The sequence below is a fragment of the Coturnix japonica genome, chromosome 13 (assembly GCF_001577835.2).
Source record: "Coturnix japonica isolate 7356 chromosome 13, Coturnix japonica 2.1, whole genome shotgun sequence".
Classification (NCBI taxonomy): Eukaryota; Metazoa; Chordata; class Aves; order Galliformes; family Phasianidae; genus Coturnix; species Coturnix japonica.
In genome coordinates this window covers 51,480-70,340 of record NC_029528.1, presented here as the reverse complement: position 1 = coordinate 70,340, position 18,861 = coordinate 51,480, and the positions used below count along the sequence as shown (strand labels likewise).

Here is an 18,861-nt window from a genome sequence, read left to right as displayed (position 1 = left end):
CTGATGCAGCATGTACAAGAGTACCAGAGTTCCATAAAGTAACTTCTGCTAAAATTTTGGAGTGGGTTGCTGGCAGTATCTTATCCTGAACCTGCAACTTATGTGAACCCGAGTGTTGTTTTGGGCTCATCATTTCATGTGTTGAGCTCTCGGTTGGATTGTTTTAGTGGTTGTCGATGAGTTAGATCTGCAGTCGAGTGAGCAGGACCTTAGACCTGCTTTCAGTATAGCCATCTCTTCAAATCCCAGTTTGTAGTGCTACAGCTCTTAAACTTCTCTGGAGCCATTAAGATTGGCCTAATCTGACAAGCTAAAGCTTGAGAAATGGATGAGCATCTGCTGCTGCAGAGGAAGTGTACCAATAAACATGACAGAATCTGATGTCCATCAGTGTTTGACATATATGTTCTTAGCATTTGGATTCTTCAGCTACCTCTGCTACTGTTACCTTCACTGACTACTCAGAAGTAAGACCATCCATGCTAGGCAGATATGTCCCTCATGTTCAATTCTGGTGAAGTCCTTGTTGTTAGCTGTACTATTGTTATTATGCTAACATTCTTGGCTCTGTTGTGCCTTATTTTGGATTGTTCACAAGCCATGCATGCCACTGAGCTGTAATGGTGAAGTACTCTGGGCTGCTTTGTAGCTCAGGATCTGCTCCTGCCAGTGGAAGAGTGCTTTTCGGTTAACTTTAGCATGTGAAATTGACATTCTTTGCATCCCTTGGACACAAGCATAAATACCAGATACCCATGAAATCTGCAGAGATGTAGTGCTGCCAACTACAGATCTGCTGTTCCTGTTGCTGACTTCCATAGACAGCTCTCTAATAGATGCTTAAGGTCACTGTGCTTCCGTTGTCTGTCTAGAAACGTAGACTACAGCTGGTATTGACAGCTTTCCCTCAAACTGTAGTAGTTTTCTTATCCTCCTCATTCTTTTTGGAGTGCACAGGGATCTCATCTATTTTTTTAACCTGATCTCTTTTCTGATTTTTGAAGGATTTCAATTCAGACTTTGACCCTGCTGCAGTGTCAGTCATTTGTCTTGGCTAAGAGCTCTTAAATTTCTGGTCAGAATGCTCATAATTTTTTTCAGTCTTCTTTGTCAGCAAATAATATTCTCACTTGGAGGAAGATCCTGAGTAATTGGACAAAAGACTTGCTCATCAGCACCTCTGCAGATGAGGCTAGCTAGTCACTAGGCACAAGGTGCAGCATGTAGCCATGAGTTGCTTAATGAATCTGGAGACTTACAGAATCTAGTGATGAAATTACTGCATTTTCTGTCAGAGGTGTAGCTTGCAGTGTGCATCACCTTCCAAGTCAGTGTTGATTATGAGGCTCTGATCATGTCATATTTATATACACTTAGTAAGCCTCTGTTTTTAGCCTTTTTCCTAGGGTATGGTAGGAATGTTTTTGCATGATTTTATCATTTAGATGGCATAGCAACAACCAAGTTGAACTCCTTGCTTGTTCAAGGGTTCTCCAGTGATGTTACACTCACTTGCGTTTACTACTGAGATTCAGACAGCAAGCTTTCTGGAACTCTTTCATTCCTAGGTGCTGCTGTCTTGGCTAGCCTGTTGCAAACAGAATTTGTTCAAGCAGAGATTCTCTCAGCATACACTACTGTATCACATTTCTCTATCAACTGAATTCCCATATACAGTCCAGCTGCACCTTTGAAGTCAACATGATTTTTACCCCTGAAAAATCATCTTCCACCTTCCCCCTCCTGTAGATTGAAGAAAGTTAATAAGTAAAATTCTTGAATTGAGTTAAATTTTGACATAACCCGGATTTTGATGAGAGGCCATAGGATTATTTCTTTCTGGAGCTGTTCTCCAAGAGCATTTTGCTATCCTGTGCATGGTTATTGCTTGTTTAGGGATACTGTTACATGATTTTTATCTGATAGAAACCTGTTGTTTTTTGACTGTTTGAGCTAGGATTTCTCATTTTTTGTGATACTTAAAATTTAGGTTGCTGTTGGAGGTTTTCATTTGTTTTCTTCCTACTTTCTGAGGGTAGATGTCTGACAAACAAGTCTATACTGTTTTTTTTGTTTGTTTTTATCTTGCAACTCTAGCTGCATTATTCACTAGTGGAAGAACATTCTCTTTCTTGCATGGGAAATTCTCTGCTTAGTAGCTGAAAGGGTTCTTCTAGGTTTGTAGTACATTTTTGATATTGTTAACATTCAGTTGGTCAAGTGAATACAGCAGAGAACAAAATGTGATGTTACTTACTTGGCCTGAAGAAGAATTGCTTATCTGCCAGCTTAAAGTCCACCTGGCAGGAGTGCCTACCCATCCTGTTAAAGGTACTGTGTTTTTTTTTTTTAACGTATTTTTTTCCTTAACCTTTTTTTCTTTTTTTTTTCCTTCTCTTTTTGTTGTAGATTATGATTGAAGGCTTTCCATTACTTTAAAGTTAAAATTTCTATTGAGATCAGAGAATGTAGTTAACCTTGGGAACAGTGCATCTCCTCTGTCGTCCTAGAAAGCTTTGCTGCTTGTCAGAGGTGGTGTTTGTAACATGGTGGAAAGACTGCCCAATCTTATCTGGCTCTCAGACATTTACCACCTACTGCTCTTCTGTATTGGTGCATACAATTTTGCTGGGGAGGAGGCTTGGACAGACAATATCAAGAGTGATTATATGGCTCTGGAAGTAGTGGTCTAAGACACAGGGGGGCAGCTGGTTTTCTCAGTCTTGTGAGTGAGGCCAGAGGCCTCAAAGGGAGACGGACTTCATGTCAACTGTTGTTCATGCATCAGGTTTTGGCAGCAGAGTCTTGGAGCATTGTTGTTGTGGGAAAATTTTTGAGCATCAGTGATTGCTTGGGAGAGGTAAGATCAGTCTAGGTGGAATAAAAACACCCTTGCAAATGGGCTGATGACCCTGATTAGGAGAGCTACAAACTACCGAACAACAGTGGAGGGAGAGGATGTCAAGCAGTCCGCAAAGGAATTAGCTGACTGGGTTGGCAAGTAAGCAGTGTGAGGTAATGTGAACAGGATGGATCTTGTAGGTCTTTGCAGACAAATCCAGGTGAAGCAGAGATAGTTACTGGAGTGTTTTCTAAACAATGTATTTTCAAAATCACTTCTCTCTACCCTCTCCAGTTCTCTTTGCATAGAACTCTGATAATACTAAGATGTTTTCCTCAGAATTTTACGGAGCTCTTTATTCATGCAAATAAAACAGAGATCCACCTTGAAATCATTGCTAATATATAACGCACAGCTTGAAGCTGATTCAAGCTTATACAGACAAGTGAATTGTCATTTGAACATAGGTAGCAGTGGCTAAACCTGAAGGTTTTTTTTGCATTTTTTTTATATCCCTTCTCTCAAAGTCTTAACTCTCTTGAGATCACAGAAGTTAAAAGGTAGTGGGAGGCTCAAGTCATTGTAAGCTTACAAGTCCCTGGCCAGTGTTGGGGAGGATTGCATGGTGTACCTCTTTAATGTAGATAGCCGCTTTTCCATTCCTTGGTTTTGTATTAAAGAGTTAATGATGAACCATAATCGTATATAAAATGAGGGAAATAGGAGGGAAACAAACATACTGGAATATGAAAATGTGTGTATTTTAATACAAATGCAGTTTCTAGTGTAGTTACATTTTTGCTTAAAAAGGAGGATACTGGAGAGACACAGTTCTACAGAGATTAAACTTGGGTTGCCAGACTCCCACCTTGCTGCTGTTACTCCTTCTGCAATGGAACAGGAGGAGAAAGGAATACGGAGAAGCTTGAGTCAAGATAATACAGGGAGATCACTTATCAGTTACTGACAAAAAATTGATGTGACTTGTGCAAAATTAATTTATTAACAAACAATAACCAAATGAAATGTATTAACTGCACTCACCCTTTCTACTTCCCAATCTGACTTTCACTCCTTCGTTCTCTTCTTTTCTACCTTTCTCCACTCCCCCCACCTTTCCCCCACTGAGTGATGTGGAGCTATAGGAAATGGGAGTTGCAATCAGTTCATAACATTTCTGCGCTGTTCCTTTCTCCTCATGCTTTTCCCTTGCTCCAGTGTGTGGTCCCTCCCACAGAATGCAGACATTCATAAACTTCTCCACCACAGTCTTTTCCATGGAATGCAATCTTTAAGGAGTAGGCTGATCCATTGTGTGTCCCCCACTTATACAAGTCCTGCCAGAAAGCCTGCTCCTGTGATCTCTCCACGGGGCTGCATTTCCCACCAGGAGCCTTCTGCTGCTTGGGCTCTCCATGGGCTACTGCTTACTTCTGGTTAGATCTACCTACTTCATCATGAGCTTTTCCACAAGGTACAGCGTGGAGATCCACTCTGGCATTGGCTGCCCATAGGCTGTTGGGGGACAGCCTGCAATCACAGATGGTTCTTTCCATTTGCTGGATGGAATCTCTGATCCAGCACCTGAAGGACCTCATACTTCTTCACTGACCTTGATTGTCTGCAGGGTAGTTTCCTTCAAAATTTTTCTTTCCCCCCCTCTCTTAGAATTGCTGCTTTGTATGCTTTCTTAAACGTTCTATCACAGGAATAGTACCAGCATCACTAATGGGTCCATGGTGTGTCTGAAGTTGAATGGAACTTATCTCATGGAGCTGGGCCTTTGTAGTCTCCCAGCTACCAAAACCTTGACACATAAACCCCAAAACACTTGCCTAATGCAGTATCACTTATAAGGCAATTGCACATGGCCTTAAGTTTTCTTTGATTCTGGCTATATGTTTGATTCACAAAAACCAAAGTGAATGAAAACAGGTTTATCATGTCTTTTGTGTAAAGTAGCCAGAGGTCTTAAATTTTCTCTTAAATTTTGGCTGTATGTGTAAGGAAATTTGGTTATGATGGAGTAAGCATGCATCTTTGTATTCTCAGCCCGTGCTGGTATCTGGTGTCCATAAGAAGTTGAAGTCAGAGCTTTGGAAACCAGAAGCTTTCAGCCTGGAATTTGGAGACCAAGATGTAGATTTGGTGAACTGCAGGAACTGTGCCATAATTTCAGACGTGAAAGTGCGTGACTTCTGGGATGGCTTTGAAATAATATCTAGTAAGTAATACTTACAGCTGATTAGTTCTAGTGAAACTGAGCAGTATATATTCCTGCCTTCAACTTCTCCTTTTTCAATATTTTTCTCAAAAAAAAAAAAAAATAATAAAATTAGGGCCACTAAGATGGTGAAGGGCCTGGAGCATCTCCCCTATGAGGAGAGACTTAGGGAACTGGGTCTGTTTAGCCTTGAGAAAAGAAGGCTGAAAGGGGATTTGATCCAGGTTTATAAATACCTGAGGTGTGGGAGCCATAGTGGTGAGTCTGGTCTCTTTTCAGTAGTGTGTGGGGACAGGACTAGGGGTAATGGGATGAAAGTACAGCATAGGAAGTTCCGCACAAATGTGCGGAAGAACTTCTTTACAGTGAGGGTGACGGAGCACTGGAACAGGCTGCCCATTGAGGTGGTGGAGTCTCCTTCTCTGGTGATATTTAAGACCCGCCTGGACGCTTTCCTGTGTGACATGGTGTAGGGAGCCTGCTTTGGCCGGGGGGTTGGACTCGATGATCTCTAGAGGTCCCTTCCAACCCCTACAATTCTGTGATTCTGTGAAAATAAAATAAAGTCCTGTCAGTTATCAGTATCATCCATTTCTCCTTAACTGTTGCGCACCGTAGAAAGTATTCTATTGGCAAAGATGAAATCCAGGCTACTGAAGAAAACTTTGGTGCATTATTCTGAGGTGTCAGAAGGTGATTTGTTTAAGGGGAATCTATTTTTTGAACTTTACTGTGTGGAATTAATTATCCATTGTTATTATTAAGATGCTAAGTAATTTGGTTTCCCTTGCTCTCCTTCCAGCATCAGCATTTAATGTAAAATTGAAGGGGAACCTCCAGTAAATAAATTGGAAGTTACAAAGTAATCTATAGCAGATATATTTTATATTTTTGTATGAATAATGAATAGCAATGCATACCTTGTCTGAAAACTCATTAGATCTGCTTTGAGAATCCCTTCTGTCAGGTGTGGATGTGCAAGTTAACATGTTTAAATTACTGGGGATAAAACCGGTCTGTTTTGTACTGGTCAAATTAGAGAGCTGCTGGAAATCAGGGAGCACTGTTTAGATTGTACACACCTCCAACAGAATGCTCTTACATTCACAAATGTTAAGATTGTGACAGTTCATTGCAGTGCTGCTGATTTTTTGGAAGTGTTGTCTATAAAATGGAATCTGTGTTTATTGCTATGTGCACATAAGAAAAATGGTGAACTACTGGACAATTTACTGGAATGAATGTTTGTTCAATATCAAGTAAGATGACAGATTTTTAAATCAACAATATTCACATCAATAATCATGTCTAGTCAAAGAAATCCCAGGCTCTGACTTGTATTTGTGTCATTCCAAGTACGTGGTATTGCTTTTTGTACTGTTAATTTTCATACTGTTTCTACTTTTACTCAAAAATGAACCATCTAGGAGCATATAAGTGTGGTCTTTTTCTGCATTAACTGTAATTGGCAAACTTTATGAACACTTTTTTTTTTTTTTTTTTTGCAGGGGCCATTCATAGAAATAATGAATTTGTGAGTCAAGTTATCCTTGAGAAATGTTATATATGATTTGTCTCCAAATATGCCCCTTTCAGCAAAATCAATTATTGATTCCTTGATCAATTATTGAATTCCTTGATGCCCTTACATCTCTATGTTTGAGAAACATTCAGATTCCAGGATGGAAAACATTATTAATTTTGCAAATGTATTTAAAATACATTTTATGAAGTGTTTTTTCTGCCATGTGCAATCTCTAAAGTATTATTTGATGCTACTACCAAGATTTCACACACTAAGTCATATGAAAAATGTTTGGGAATTATATAAAGATTCTGATTTCTTTATATTAAATTATTTTTTGTTTTCTCAAATTTGTGGATTTTTTTTTTTTTTTAACCAGATAGTCACTTATTGAAGAGTTACAGAGCAGCCTCTTGATCTGGAGGTGGTATTGAGATGGTCCCTAAATTATGCTGTGTGATACTTTAAGTTAGTTTTAATCTTGTGCTACTTACTTTTAACATCTGTGAGTTCAAAGTAGACTTCTGGCAGTTTTAATTGTGTGTGGATCACTCTCAGACCTGTCTTTCTTTGCCAGTTTTCTGGATATTTATGGCTTAGTCAGGTCTTTTAAGCTCTCTTCTAAGTAGCTTTACCTTCTGTCATTTCTGAGTAGCCTTCCTATATGTTTCTTCTACTGCTTTGGAAAAAAGATCCTTGATGAGTTCACAGTCTTGAATGCAACAAGTTCTAAAAACATCTTTAAATTTAAGTTCCTGAGCTTTTCAGTCCACTTGAGTTTCTAAAATGCCTATCTCATCAAGGTTTGCTCTGTTTACATCAGTCCTTTTGTTTAATGTACCTGCAACTCTTCATTCCTTTTAATTTAAATTAACTTATTTTTAGTTCACATTGCAAAGTAGAGCTGTCTTCTGTAGCCTGTTGATTTCTAATGCAGAAGTGATTCACAGTTTACATCCTACTTTTTTCTATGTATTTTCTCCATTGGTGCTCTCGGCAGCTCTGTTAGGTTCCACAGTCTGAATGAAGCTGGCTGCATTTTGGCTGACAGTCATTGCTGTGGTAGAAAGTGGTGAAGAATGTTATTTTCTAGGGAAAAGATACACGGAGGTGGCAAGCTGCAGTCTATCCTGCTTTCCGTTTGATGGTTTCTTGCAGAGTTGTCAAATCTGTTAGAAGAGTGAACTCCATTTCTCTCTACTTGTTATGCTTAGTCTTCGGAGTTGCTGTGTGTACACGCTTCCAGGTATTTCCATAGCCATTCTGAGCCAGTATAGCAGTTGGTGTTGAAGCTGAAGTCCTCTTCAGTAACCATCTGCCATTTAACTTTTGGAGTATGATGTATCGTGATTTGTACTTTATACATAAGTTAGGATTCATTCAGATAATTAGCCAATAATTTTAATTTTATAGAAAACCCTCTCTTGAAGTGGGGAATAAAACTCCTTTAGACTTCATTGAAAGTAGTAAAGCAGAATAATCTGGAAATACTTGTTTTCAGAGTCGAATAAAAACTTACCAGTTGTCCAAGATCTGTGAGACTTTGCAGCAGACAGTGGTATAAGCTGTCTAATCGCTAAACTGATATTTGGTCATGTTACAATAACATCTGAGACCCTCCCAAAAAATCAGGACTTGTTTAGCTGTGCATTGTATTAGTTCTTGATACGAAACCCATGTAGCTTAAAGAAGGTAATGGGTTGTGGTGAAGAGATATAATGTGAGTAAATCTTTTTTTTTTTTTTCTTGCAGAGCGGCTCAGGTCAGAGGATGGTCAGCCAATGGTACTAAAATTAAAGGATTGGCCTCCAGGGGAGGACTTCAGAGATATGATGCCTACAAGGTAAATAAATCTTAACATCAGTGCCTACAGGAGCGCTGTAGACACAACAGATACGTTGGTCATAGAACTGAGGAAAATACTCTTGTTTTCTTTTTGCTCTTAGGTTTGAGGACTTGATGGAAAATCTTCCTCTTCCTGAATATACGAAGAGAGATGGCAGATTAAATTTGGCTTCTAGGCTGCCAAGCTACTTTGTCCGTCCTGACTTAGGTCCCAAAATGTACAATGCCTATGGTATGTGAGAATAGGTCTGCAGATTTTAATGACTTCATGGAAGGAAGAGGCATTATCAAAACTGAGAACTTATCCTAGGTCACTATTGTGTTTTTGAGTTGGTCCCACAATCACTACCTATGCTAGTTCTCTCTCTGTCTCATATGTGCCCTTTTTTGCATTGTAGTTTTCAAGTGATGTACGTGTGATAAGTTAATTTACAGTTATTATTCAGCACCTGTAATAAGCATAATACTGAGGTATGGTTCAATGAAAAGTTCATATGTTTTTGAGATCAGCTGATACAGTTAAAAAGAAAATAAGCCAGTGGCTAAATGGGCTCAGCTTTGGCTTGCAGGAGGACTCTCTTGCAGCTGACTGGAACTGTTGTGTCTAAAAATAAAATTCGTAACTCAGTAACCAGGTATGGATTAAACTTAAACTGTAAGCAGTTTGTTGAATTTCTGAGAAAGCATTTGAGGTGAAATTTGTGTAACTTTTTTGTACATCAACATGGCATCACTATAGTTACAAGTAAGGGATTCAGAAGAAAGAACAAATGAGGAGGTATGATGAACATGGGCAGGTTTTTTTTGTATTAAAAAGTGTCCAGTGTTTTGATTTATGTATTACTTTATACATAAGCTGAATAGAATAGGCTCTGTTGAAGAGCTTATTTAGTAAAAAAAAAAAAATACACAAACAATAGTGCAGCAAGAAGCAAAGTAATCAGTGAAGTTAACTTGTATTTTGTGTGCTGCTGGTTGCTAACAGTTCATTTTGTTAAATTTATCTGAAATGTCAGTTTTCCAACACATAAGAGTTTGCAGAGGGAATGCTGGTGGTATTTCTTAGTATGGAATGTAACTCTCCAGTATTTGATCTTCCTTAAAGGTACAGATCTTGGTCCAAACACAGAAAGTGTGACATTCTGTTTATTTTCAAATAAAAAGAATATCAGCTAGGTATGTGTTCAGAGGTGATTTTTGTTTATCTTTTTAACTTTATAGCTGCGTTATAAAATGATGGGTGAAACTAGGAATAAGAACAGCACTTTTGTCCGTGGTGAATGAGAGTCACTTATCTAGTTTATTAAATATGTCACAATCATAAATATTTGACTTCACTTATTGAATGTGTGGTGGAGAAAAGCTCTTAGCTGTGAGGTAGAGGCTTTTATATGCTTAGTATTTTCAGGCGTTGAGATGAGAAAACTGTGAATGAAATCAGTTACCTAAATTAAAGTACACATTTATAGAAGCTAACCATGAAGAATTCCTGTTCTGTTCAACAGGTTTTGTGTGTATAACAACCTTAAATTTTCACAAATTTTGTAAGTAGATACCTAAAACGTTTAACATAAGACTTGCTATTGATAATATATTTCCCAGCACATTTTTTGTAATTTAGACTAGTAGAAAATATTTAAGGAAAGAATTACCTGCTTATCTAGCAAAACACAAGGGTTTGGGGAGCCTGGGGGCTGTAAGGGCTCTTACTTAAGGTCAGTAATTAACTGACTGGTTTTGTGTTGTTTATCTATATTTTTATTTCAATTGTGCTTTCTTAAAGCACAATTTTACAGTGTTACAGTCTAAATTAGCTGTGGTTGTTTTTGACAAGTACTAATACAGCAAGTTGAAATCCTGTTCCAAAAATCATATTTTAAATAGGAAAGAGATTATGGTGATGGTGATCCTGAAATGTAGTGGTAGTCTAGCGGTCATACATCTGTTAGTGTTTGCTGATACAGTTTTTGTAATCTCTTAGATTTCTTTCCTTTGTTACTTGTTAGAGGAAGTGTTAGAAGTAGAGAGTGCTATTTAAGGATCAGAGGAAAACAATGTCTTACATGAGAAAGTGAAAGAATTAAGCAGTAAGCATTTGAGGTCTCTTTCTATCCATTAGTCATAACCATTTCAGAGATGTGAGATCATACAGTGCATAAAGGTTTAAGCACTTGAGAGTCTGTATGTGTTTGTCTTTACTTGGTTGTGATCTGTGATGTTAACAATTAATTGGGCAGTAACTTCTGTGAACTTAATGGATCATACGGATTTTTCAGCTAAATATGATAAATTAATTAATTGATGGAAGTCTGTATTAGTCTACAAGCTAAGGAAAACAGTGCCTGAGGGCGTGTACTACCTTTGTATTGTAAGTGCAAAGTTCCCTACCATAGGTTGCTTCTCTAAGGGTCATTTATATGAAATCGTTACTTTATAGATTCAGGCTTTATTTTGAAATATTTTTTATATGATGGGGTGAACTATACTATTTCCTGTAAAAAATATCTATACTAATTATCAGGTTTTTTTTTACTAGTTCCATGTATGATATGAAAATTATCGGAGCTATTCTTTGAAATTGGTTCCTGCTTTTATTGCTGCATTAAAGTAGCAATTATTAAAGATTTTTTAAGAAGGTAAATTTTTAGGAGATCAAATAGAACTGATTTTATTTTACATACTCTTATAGGTTTAATCACTGCAGAAGACAGACGAGTTGGTACAACAAATCTGCATTTGGATGTGTCTGATGCTGTGAATGTCATGGTGTACGTTGGAATTCCCATTGGGGAAGGGACTCATGACGATGGTAATGTTTGGGGAAAGCTGCTTTTTGTCCGATCAATTATGTTGTTGAGAAAGACTATATTTTATTGCTTAAGTTTCTCGTAACAGAGAGACATTATCCAAATATGCAAGGCAGTTTGATGTGTCTGTAGTGCATATTTAAAAGTGCAGTAACCTTGAATTGACTCCTGGCTGTGGAAGGAGCAAAATTTTGTTAGAAATTAGGTAGACTTGCCTCTATAAAGTAGAGAAAAATTACTCTTTCTCCTTGTATTTTATTACTTGTAGCTAGTTTGGTTTGAATTAATTGGCTGAGGCTTCTGGTTAACTGTCAGTGTGCATGCTTTTTTGAATTTTGTCAAGATAAAACCTGAGACACTTTACTGTACTCTACAATTCACCGTGCTGCAACTGCTGCAATTTAGTGTTTTAAAAGGCTGCTTTCTGTTCTGTGTGTGAGAAATCAGAAGCTTCATAGTAACACTGCTTTCATGCGGGCTCCCCTTGCAGAAGTTTTGAAAACAATTGATGAGGGTGATGCTGATGATGTAACAAAGCAGCGAATCCATGAAGGAAGGGAAAAACCTGGAGCATTATGGCACATCTATGCTGCCAAGGATGCTGAAAAGATACGGGAACTTCTCCGGAAGGTACGTTTCTGACAAAGGAGGCTTGAGCCTACAGGATTTCTTGATAAGCTTAATTATACCAGCCAAATGCTACAAATCACTATTGACATCAAGTGCAAAGATATTCTAATGCTGTTTTTGAGAGTGTAAATAAGTAGTTTATTTTTTCTCAGGACTTTAGTTTAGTCTAGGGTCTTCATGCTAACACACATCTCACTAAGTAAGAACTAAAAGAACTTGTTGCCAGTGGTGTCCCACTTTGAAATAGTTTAAGGTTGTGTTATGTGTTTTGGCGCCGAGCTTTTTATGAGCCAACAGTATAAAAGTTCTGTGTCATGATGTTTTTTTGCTGTTTGTTTCTTTGCCCTAGGTTGGAGAAGAACAGGGCCAAGAAAATCCCCCAGATCATGACCCTATTCATGACCAAAGTTGGTACTTGGACCAGACCTTACGTAAGAGACTGTATGATGAGTACGGAGTACAAGGCTGGGCAATAGTGCAGTTCCTAGGAGATGCTGTGTTCATTCCCGCAGGTGCTCCCCATCAGGTAAGAATGTTAACTGTAGGACATGTTGACAGATATAATTGAACCTGAAGCGCAGTAGAACTTGGACTTCCAAATAATGTAGTTATCATTGCTGACTTAAAGGTTTTTCTGTGTGCGTGCGCGGTTCTTACAGGAACTATATGAATTGAATCTTCATTTTTACATTAGTAAAAACAATGGTAATACCTGAATTACATTTACAGTAGTGTGATAGAATTAAGGAAAAAAATACTTAGGATGAATTGCTGGAAAACGTTTGTGTTGTAAATCTTCAGCCTGGGGAACAGAATTCTGAAAAACTGTGGAGATTAGAAGAGAATGACTTTAGGAAACAAAAGTATATAGTAATAGATGAGAGAGGATAATAGGAAGGCTGAGATGTCAGGCCTTTTGCTGTGTTGTCAGTGTCAGACATACAGTTCTGTATGAAGGAAAAATAGGTCAGTTCATTGTTCTCATGAGTCAGTGCAGAAGAACTTAACGTGTGTTTGCAGGTGTTCTGGTTTGTCTTACTAATACTGTGTGGTTTGCTCTAGGTTCATAATTTGTACAGTTGTATTAAAGTGGCAGAAGATTTTGTATCTCCAGAACATGTGAAGCACTGCTTCCGTCTGACCCAGGAGTTCAGGCACCTGTCTAATACTCATACAAACCATGAGGATAAACTACAGGTAACCATTTTAGGTTGATAGTCGCTCAGTATATCCTGTGTTTCACCAAGTTTGTTCGGTATTTGAAACTTGTGACTGACGATTTAGGGGGGGAAAAGTAAACCAAAAACAACTTTGCGCAACCTTGGAGGTTCTTATTTGGTTAATATTTCAAAAAGCAATTAGTATATCTATGCCTACAGTATTATAGAAACAAAAATTAACTTCTGACCTTCCAGAGCACTTCCCACTATTAACTAGTGCACGTGTCAGTTTTAGGCTAGAACTGGATGAATCCTGAATAATGGTGACACTGAGCAGGAAACAAGTCCTTACTAAAAAAAAGAAGATAGTAATTCTTTGTTTTGAAGAGATGATTATTTGACTGAGGAAACTTGTATTTGTTTCTGTATTGCCTAGAACTTGCTTTGGAAGTGAAGAATTTTTTTTTTCTCCTACTTACAGGTGAAGAACATTATCTACCATGCAGTGAAAGATGCTGTTGGCACACTGAAAGCTCATGAATCCAAACTAGCTAGATCATAGGAACTGCGAAGTCCAAGCACCCTGTGAAGTAAGCCTTTTACTCACAGTATATACAGGGACTACACCTGTCTGCCTCTGCAGGAGTAGAGGCTTCACACTGAGAGCTGGTGTGGTTCATATTATACACTCTTCAGCTACTGTTTTCTACGCTGCCTCAACACTGAAGGTCTAATGGAAGGTTGCACTTCTACATGTGGAATTCCAGATTCTAATGAAAGGTGCCATGTCCCTTTCTTGTGGCCTTTTGCAAATTGGAAGAACATGGAACCTACTTGGTGTTCCTACGTATTATGGTCAGAAGTGGTGAAAAGAGTGTGGATGTTTTTCCTCATGCCTAGTTAGTCTCTAAAGGTAGCAAAGTTTGCTGGAGGTGGGTCATCCTACTGCAGACTTAGCTGGTAGCTGCTGAAAGAGTGTGAGTAACAGTAGCCCAACTGCAGAAATTTAAGTAAATTTCCCACATGAGATACAGGCCAAGGAAACAGAGCTATTCTCTGCACTCCCCTTCTTGCAGCCACTTCCCTATACACTGTAGAGTTGCAGAACTAAAGGGAGAACACACTTTTTTTTTTTTTTTCTCCCAGGAGATTCCAGAAACAGGAGAATTGTGTATTTAGTGAAAAACTAGGTTTGTAGTTAAACAGTTAATATTTCATGAAAGTAGATATTTTTAGTATTTTTGAAGTACCACAACTGTTCTTGGATTTTCAAGGAAAGGCATATTACATTTAGTCTTCCTTTTAATAAAATCAAGAAGTGATTTTTAGAAAGCAGTCCAGAATAGCACAAAAACAGCCAAAGGAGTGTGAATAGAAATTGACAACCCACCTTCCTTACCCATATTCCTCACTCATCTTCTTCTGTCTCCCTGCTGCTTCCACAGAATGAGAAGTAAAAAGGAGTTGGAACTCTGTTCTCATGTAGAGATGTTGTACATCTCTACCTGCACTGGTAACTACAGGCAATAGTTTTTCCAGTACCAGTGCTAGCTGAAAACATTTATCCTTTCCAAAAATGAAGGAAAAGTTATCCTTCAGGTATCAACTTTGTCCAGAACTATTTTAAGTAAAATGTTCCTGCTTGATAGAACCGTATTCAGATTTTACTAATGTCAGCGTTGATGCAATGGATTTCATTGTCTGGGTACGTGGGGAAATATATCTACCTTATATCCAGCTGTACTGTAGTGCCACCTGCAGGCCTGTTAATATGTTCACGGTTATTTCATTTTTTTAAATAAAAGTCATTTACTGTAACAGCCTGGGCAGTTTCTTTCAGACTTGGACACTGATATTCCTGCTGTGAAGTTACCTCAGCTTCTGCCTCTGAGTAGTGTAAACTGCCCGATAACTTCTTGCCACGTGTCTGACTCGAAGGCTTGGGTATTTTATGTTTGGAGTCCCAAATACTGGATGGGAGCATACCAGGCTACCTGCAGATTCTTTTTTTTTCTCAGAGGTAGTTTGGGAAGAGAATCAGTTTCATCATAAATCTCATCTGTAGTGCAGTGCTCCATGCCTCTTGTCTTCATACTGGGTTGGGATTTGGATTGTCCCACTCTGTTCTGCCCTTGTGAGGCCCTATCTGGAATACCGTGTCCAAGCCTGGGGCCCCCAATACAGGAAGGATGCATAACTGTTGAAGCGAGTCTAGAGGACTCGCACAAATCATCAAAGGGCTTCTGGTACTTGGAGGGAGCTTGCAAGGAGGAGGAGGACTGACTTTTAGTACTGTATGGTAATGACAGGACACAGGGGAATGGCTTTTTACTAAAAGAGGTTTAGATGCTGGGAATACGTTTTTAACTGACAGGGTGATGAGGTGCTGGAACAGTGTGCAGAGGAGCTGTGGATGCTCCATCTCTGGAGGCATATTGAAGGCCAGGTTGGATGGGACCCTGGGCAGCCTGATCTAGTGATTGTCAAGTCTGCCTGGAGTTGAAGTTAAATGGTTTTTAAGGTCCCCTCCAAACTAAGCCAATCAATGATTTTGTGCTCTCCCATAACTGCTTCATATAGAGAGCAAAACTAGCAAACTGAAGTGATTATGAAGTTGTTTTAAGATGTGCAAACAGCAGTTTTATCACAGAGCTTTCTGTTTATGATCTTTCTTAGAAGCCGCATCTGTGAAACGTGGAATCATAAGCAAATATAAGGAGACATTTTTGAACCAAGGCTGAAATAAACATTTTGGTTGTACGTGGTAGTTTGCTGCAGTCATGACATACATGCTACTGAATGCTGACTTTCTGTTTCAGAATGCAGCTGCATAAGATGGTGGGCAGGTAACATTTTTAATATTGGCTTTACATGCTGTCTGTCTTCTAGCCAGAATTCTGTGATACTGCAATCAAATGGAAGCAGAGATTCAGGCTTTTACAGCTATTTACCTGCCCAAGTGAATTTAGAATGCATACACAATGCAGAAGGTTTGATGTGTGTTCAGCCACACAAGGGCGTACTCAGCGCTGTCATTTGGCTGTTTCACAGTCTTCAAAATGTTACATGGATGTACGCATCTCTTTTGGTCTCAGATTAAAAAATATATATATCTCCAGTCTGAAGATCTCTCTTCTTATTAACTCAAAAGCTCCCTGATTTGATGTTGATTTAAAAAATGTAACAATCTGCAAAGGTTAACTTTACAAAACTTAATAACGTTTCTGTTTATAAACTGTATTCTAAGGCAAAATAAAATATGGAAAAAAAGTGACTAAAACGTTGATGGCTGTGACCCATTTGCTAATCCTCAGCTAGATTCCGAGGTAATCTATTCTAGAATCCAAGGCTGTGGATTCAGAACTGCAGTGGAAAAGTTGGGTGTCGTACAGTAATTTGGATTTACCTGCAATAAAAAAAAGATGAAAGAAGTTATTGGGCACAAATGTTCTTTAAAATGTATTACTCCAGTGCATATAGGACAAGAAATGAAAACTTCTCACATTTTCATTTAAGAAGTAATGGTTCAAATGTATAACACATGTGAGTGACTTGCTCAGCCGTCTAACGTATCATTGTAGTATTGCTTAAGCGGAAAACGTGTCTGGAGCTATGTTACATGTGTGTGGAGCACAGTGTGAAAGCACCTGTGAACAGTGCATCTTAGAGGCTTTCATTACAGTGAGCAACCACATCGTATTGCCACCCTCAGCATTTTCCCTGATATCCCATGTCTGTCTAGAATGCATAGAACTGTTTGTGGTCATTCTCCCCAGTTGCATCTCACAGCCTGAAATCAGCCCACAGCTTCTTTTCTCCTTGAGTATAAGTGTCTCTTAAGATCCCATCTCTCAACTTCTGAAAACCAGCTGCACACTTTTGCCAGGAGTTTCTTACTAAGACCCTCAGTTGTTCTGCAGGTTTCACCCAAAGCTACTCTTGTGTTCATGACGCTGAGTAATTGCTATTTCTCTTAATTACAGCAGCTTCTGCATGAACTTCTGTTTGGCAGGATCTCCACATCTGACCTGGCATTGGCCTAAATGTAGCTTTGCTCAAGTTTCTCAACTCGGGAAGGATTTTATTTCCTTGCCTGGTTGTTTAGGCCATAATGGCCAATAATCACCTATTTTAACCATTTGTAGAACACATTTGTCACAAGTTGCTCCAGCAGTAGCATTTCTGGTAGAAAAACAGCCTGAATTTGAAAACGGTTTTTCTTTCTCTCCTAGGTAAGTCTTCCAGTCTTGGTTATACAACATGATACTATATAAGTAGTAACTTAATAAAATACTACTGCAATAAATCATACTGTTCTTTACGTTTGACTTGCAGCCAGCTTTTGTTACAAAAAATAGCCTTTCAGTACGAACAGTTTCTCCTTGTGAGAAGGTAAGTTAACAGATTCATTTATCATTCTTCTGAAAGAAATGGAGCTTCTTGTTGCTAACTGTATACTGAAGTCTTACAGTGCTTCTGCTAGACTTGTTCTACAGCTCAGTTTGCCACGTAACAATGAGCTCCCACTTAAGACATTCATAAGTCTGCTTGCTTTACTAATATCGATATTTGCGTTTTGTTGTTTATGTCACTATTTGTAATACACTGCAAATGTTCAGAGTGTTCCTCGATGCGTTGAACTGTGTGAAGCACTAAGGCACTCTTCCTTTGTCTGCTGCTTACCCACACTGCGTTCTCTTCATACATTGTACCCAAGATGTCTCCGAACTTTCCCTTTTCTGTCAGCATCTTCTGCTCACCCAGATGTGAACATGTTATTCAGGTACCAGAGCTGTTGTCAGCTGATAGGAAACTGGTGGGAATAAACAGAGTTATTCTTGTGGGGGATGTGCATGTTTGTGTTGCTTGGACTTGTGAAAGGATATTCCTTTTATTCTATTGGTATGTAATTTGTGCTGCCAGCGTTGTAAATTGTGCAGTCCCTTATGTAATCATTTTGTGGCCATTCACATCCACAAGCAGCCTATGACAGGATGCTCTTTGTCACTGTAGCAACAGTTTTGTTTCCAGCTCTTACATGTGACAGAAAGTTGCTGATGTTTTGCGTTTTTCATCATTGCTCATTATGCTGAGGTTCATGCATCCATGAGAAAATTATTCCCTGGCAACTCATTGTTTGATCTTTCTTTGGTTTATTCCCTTTTCAGAAGGACTGTTAGTACAAATAATGGGATCCTGCCACGGTACCTTCCTTCCTTTTTTTAAAAAAAATATATATATATATATATTTATATATATATATATTTCTGTTGTTTGAGTTCTTTTTGTTATTTCTGTTTTGGCAGTAAGGGACCACATTAGGCTTTCTAGCAAATCGTTGTTTCTTTTTTTTTTTTTTAATTAAAAAACAGCTTATGTAATTATCTTAATGTGATTCAAAGATCAGTGTGCTGAGGAGACTGGACAGTCTTTGTCTCTAGTTTATTTAGGGGGTGCAAAGCAGTCCATTTATTAACTCTTGCAATGGCTGAAGGGGAGGATTCTCTGGACAGTATTCTTGGTTGAGTTGTTAAAACAGTCTTTGCTATTCTGTTTTCTGGTAGGCTGTTCTGTCTAAATACGCAGATAGATAAAATTTACTCCCTTCCTCTTCGGCTTTATTTGTACAGCTGGGCAATTTTAGGCCTTACTGCAATTCTCAACAGCAAGAGCACCAGCCAACATGGAGTTATCCTGGAAACAGCCTCTATCCCTTAAGTTTAATAACACCGACCTGTGTCTGTTAGCTAATTTGAGTTCATATCCAGGGAAGCTGGAGTCTTGGAAAGGTTTTTAAGTAACCTGTTCGTTGGCAGTGTTTTGGCTGT

At 38.6% G+C, this 18,861-nt stretch overlaps 1 protein-coding gene and 1 long non-coding RNA gene across 3 annotated transcripts in view; one reads left to right on the top strand and one right to left on the bottom strand.

Moving 5' to 3' along the window:
• KDM3B (lysine demethylase 3B) overlaps positions 1 to 14,851 on the top strand; it is a 50,046-nt gene extending 35,195 nt beyond the window's left edge. For both annotated transcript variants that reach the window (XM_015875464.2, XM_032447424.1), the window contains 8 exons: positions 4,895 to 5,066; positions 8,344 to 8,434; positions 8,538 to 8,668; positions 11,126 to 11,245; positions 11,734 to 11,873; positions 12,223 to 12,399; positions 12,936 to 13,070; positions 13,515 to 14,851. In XM_015875464.2, coding sequence (XP_015730950.1) covers positions 4,895 to 5,066; positions 8,344 to 8,434; positions 8,538 to 8,668; positions 11,126 to 11,245; positions 11,734 to 11,873; positions 12,223 to 12,399; positions 12,936 to 13,070; positions 13,515 to 13,595 — 1,047 coding nt within the window. In that variant the 3' untranslated portion in view covers positions 13,596 to 14,851. The remainder of the gene's footprint in view (positions 1 to 4,894; positions 5,067 to 8,343; positions 8,435 to 8,537; positions 8,669 to 11,125; positions 11,246 to 11,733; positions 11,874 to 12,222; positions 12,400 to 12,935; positions 13,071 to 13,514) is intronic.
• On the bottom strand, positions 12,959 to 18,161 carry LOC116654047. The gene is made up of 3 exons (XR_004308891.1): positions 17,717 to 18,161; positions 13,509 to 16,439; positions 12,959 to 13,064 (listed from the first exon to the last, which is right to left on the bottom strand). It is a non-coding gene; the product is annotated as an uncharacterized LOC116654047 (long non-coding RNA).
• Between the last annotated feature and the right edge of the window lie 700 nt (positions 18,162 to 18,861).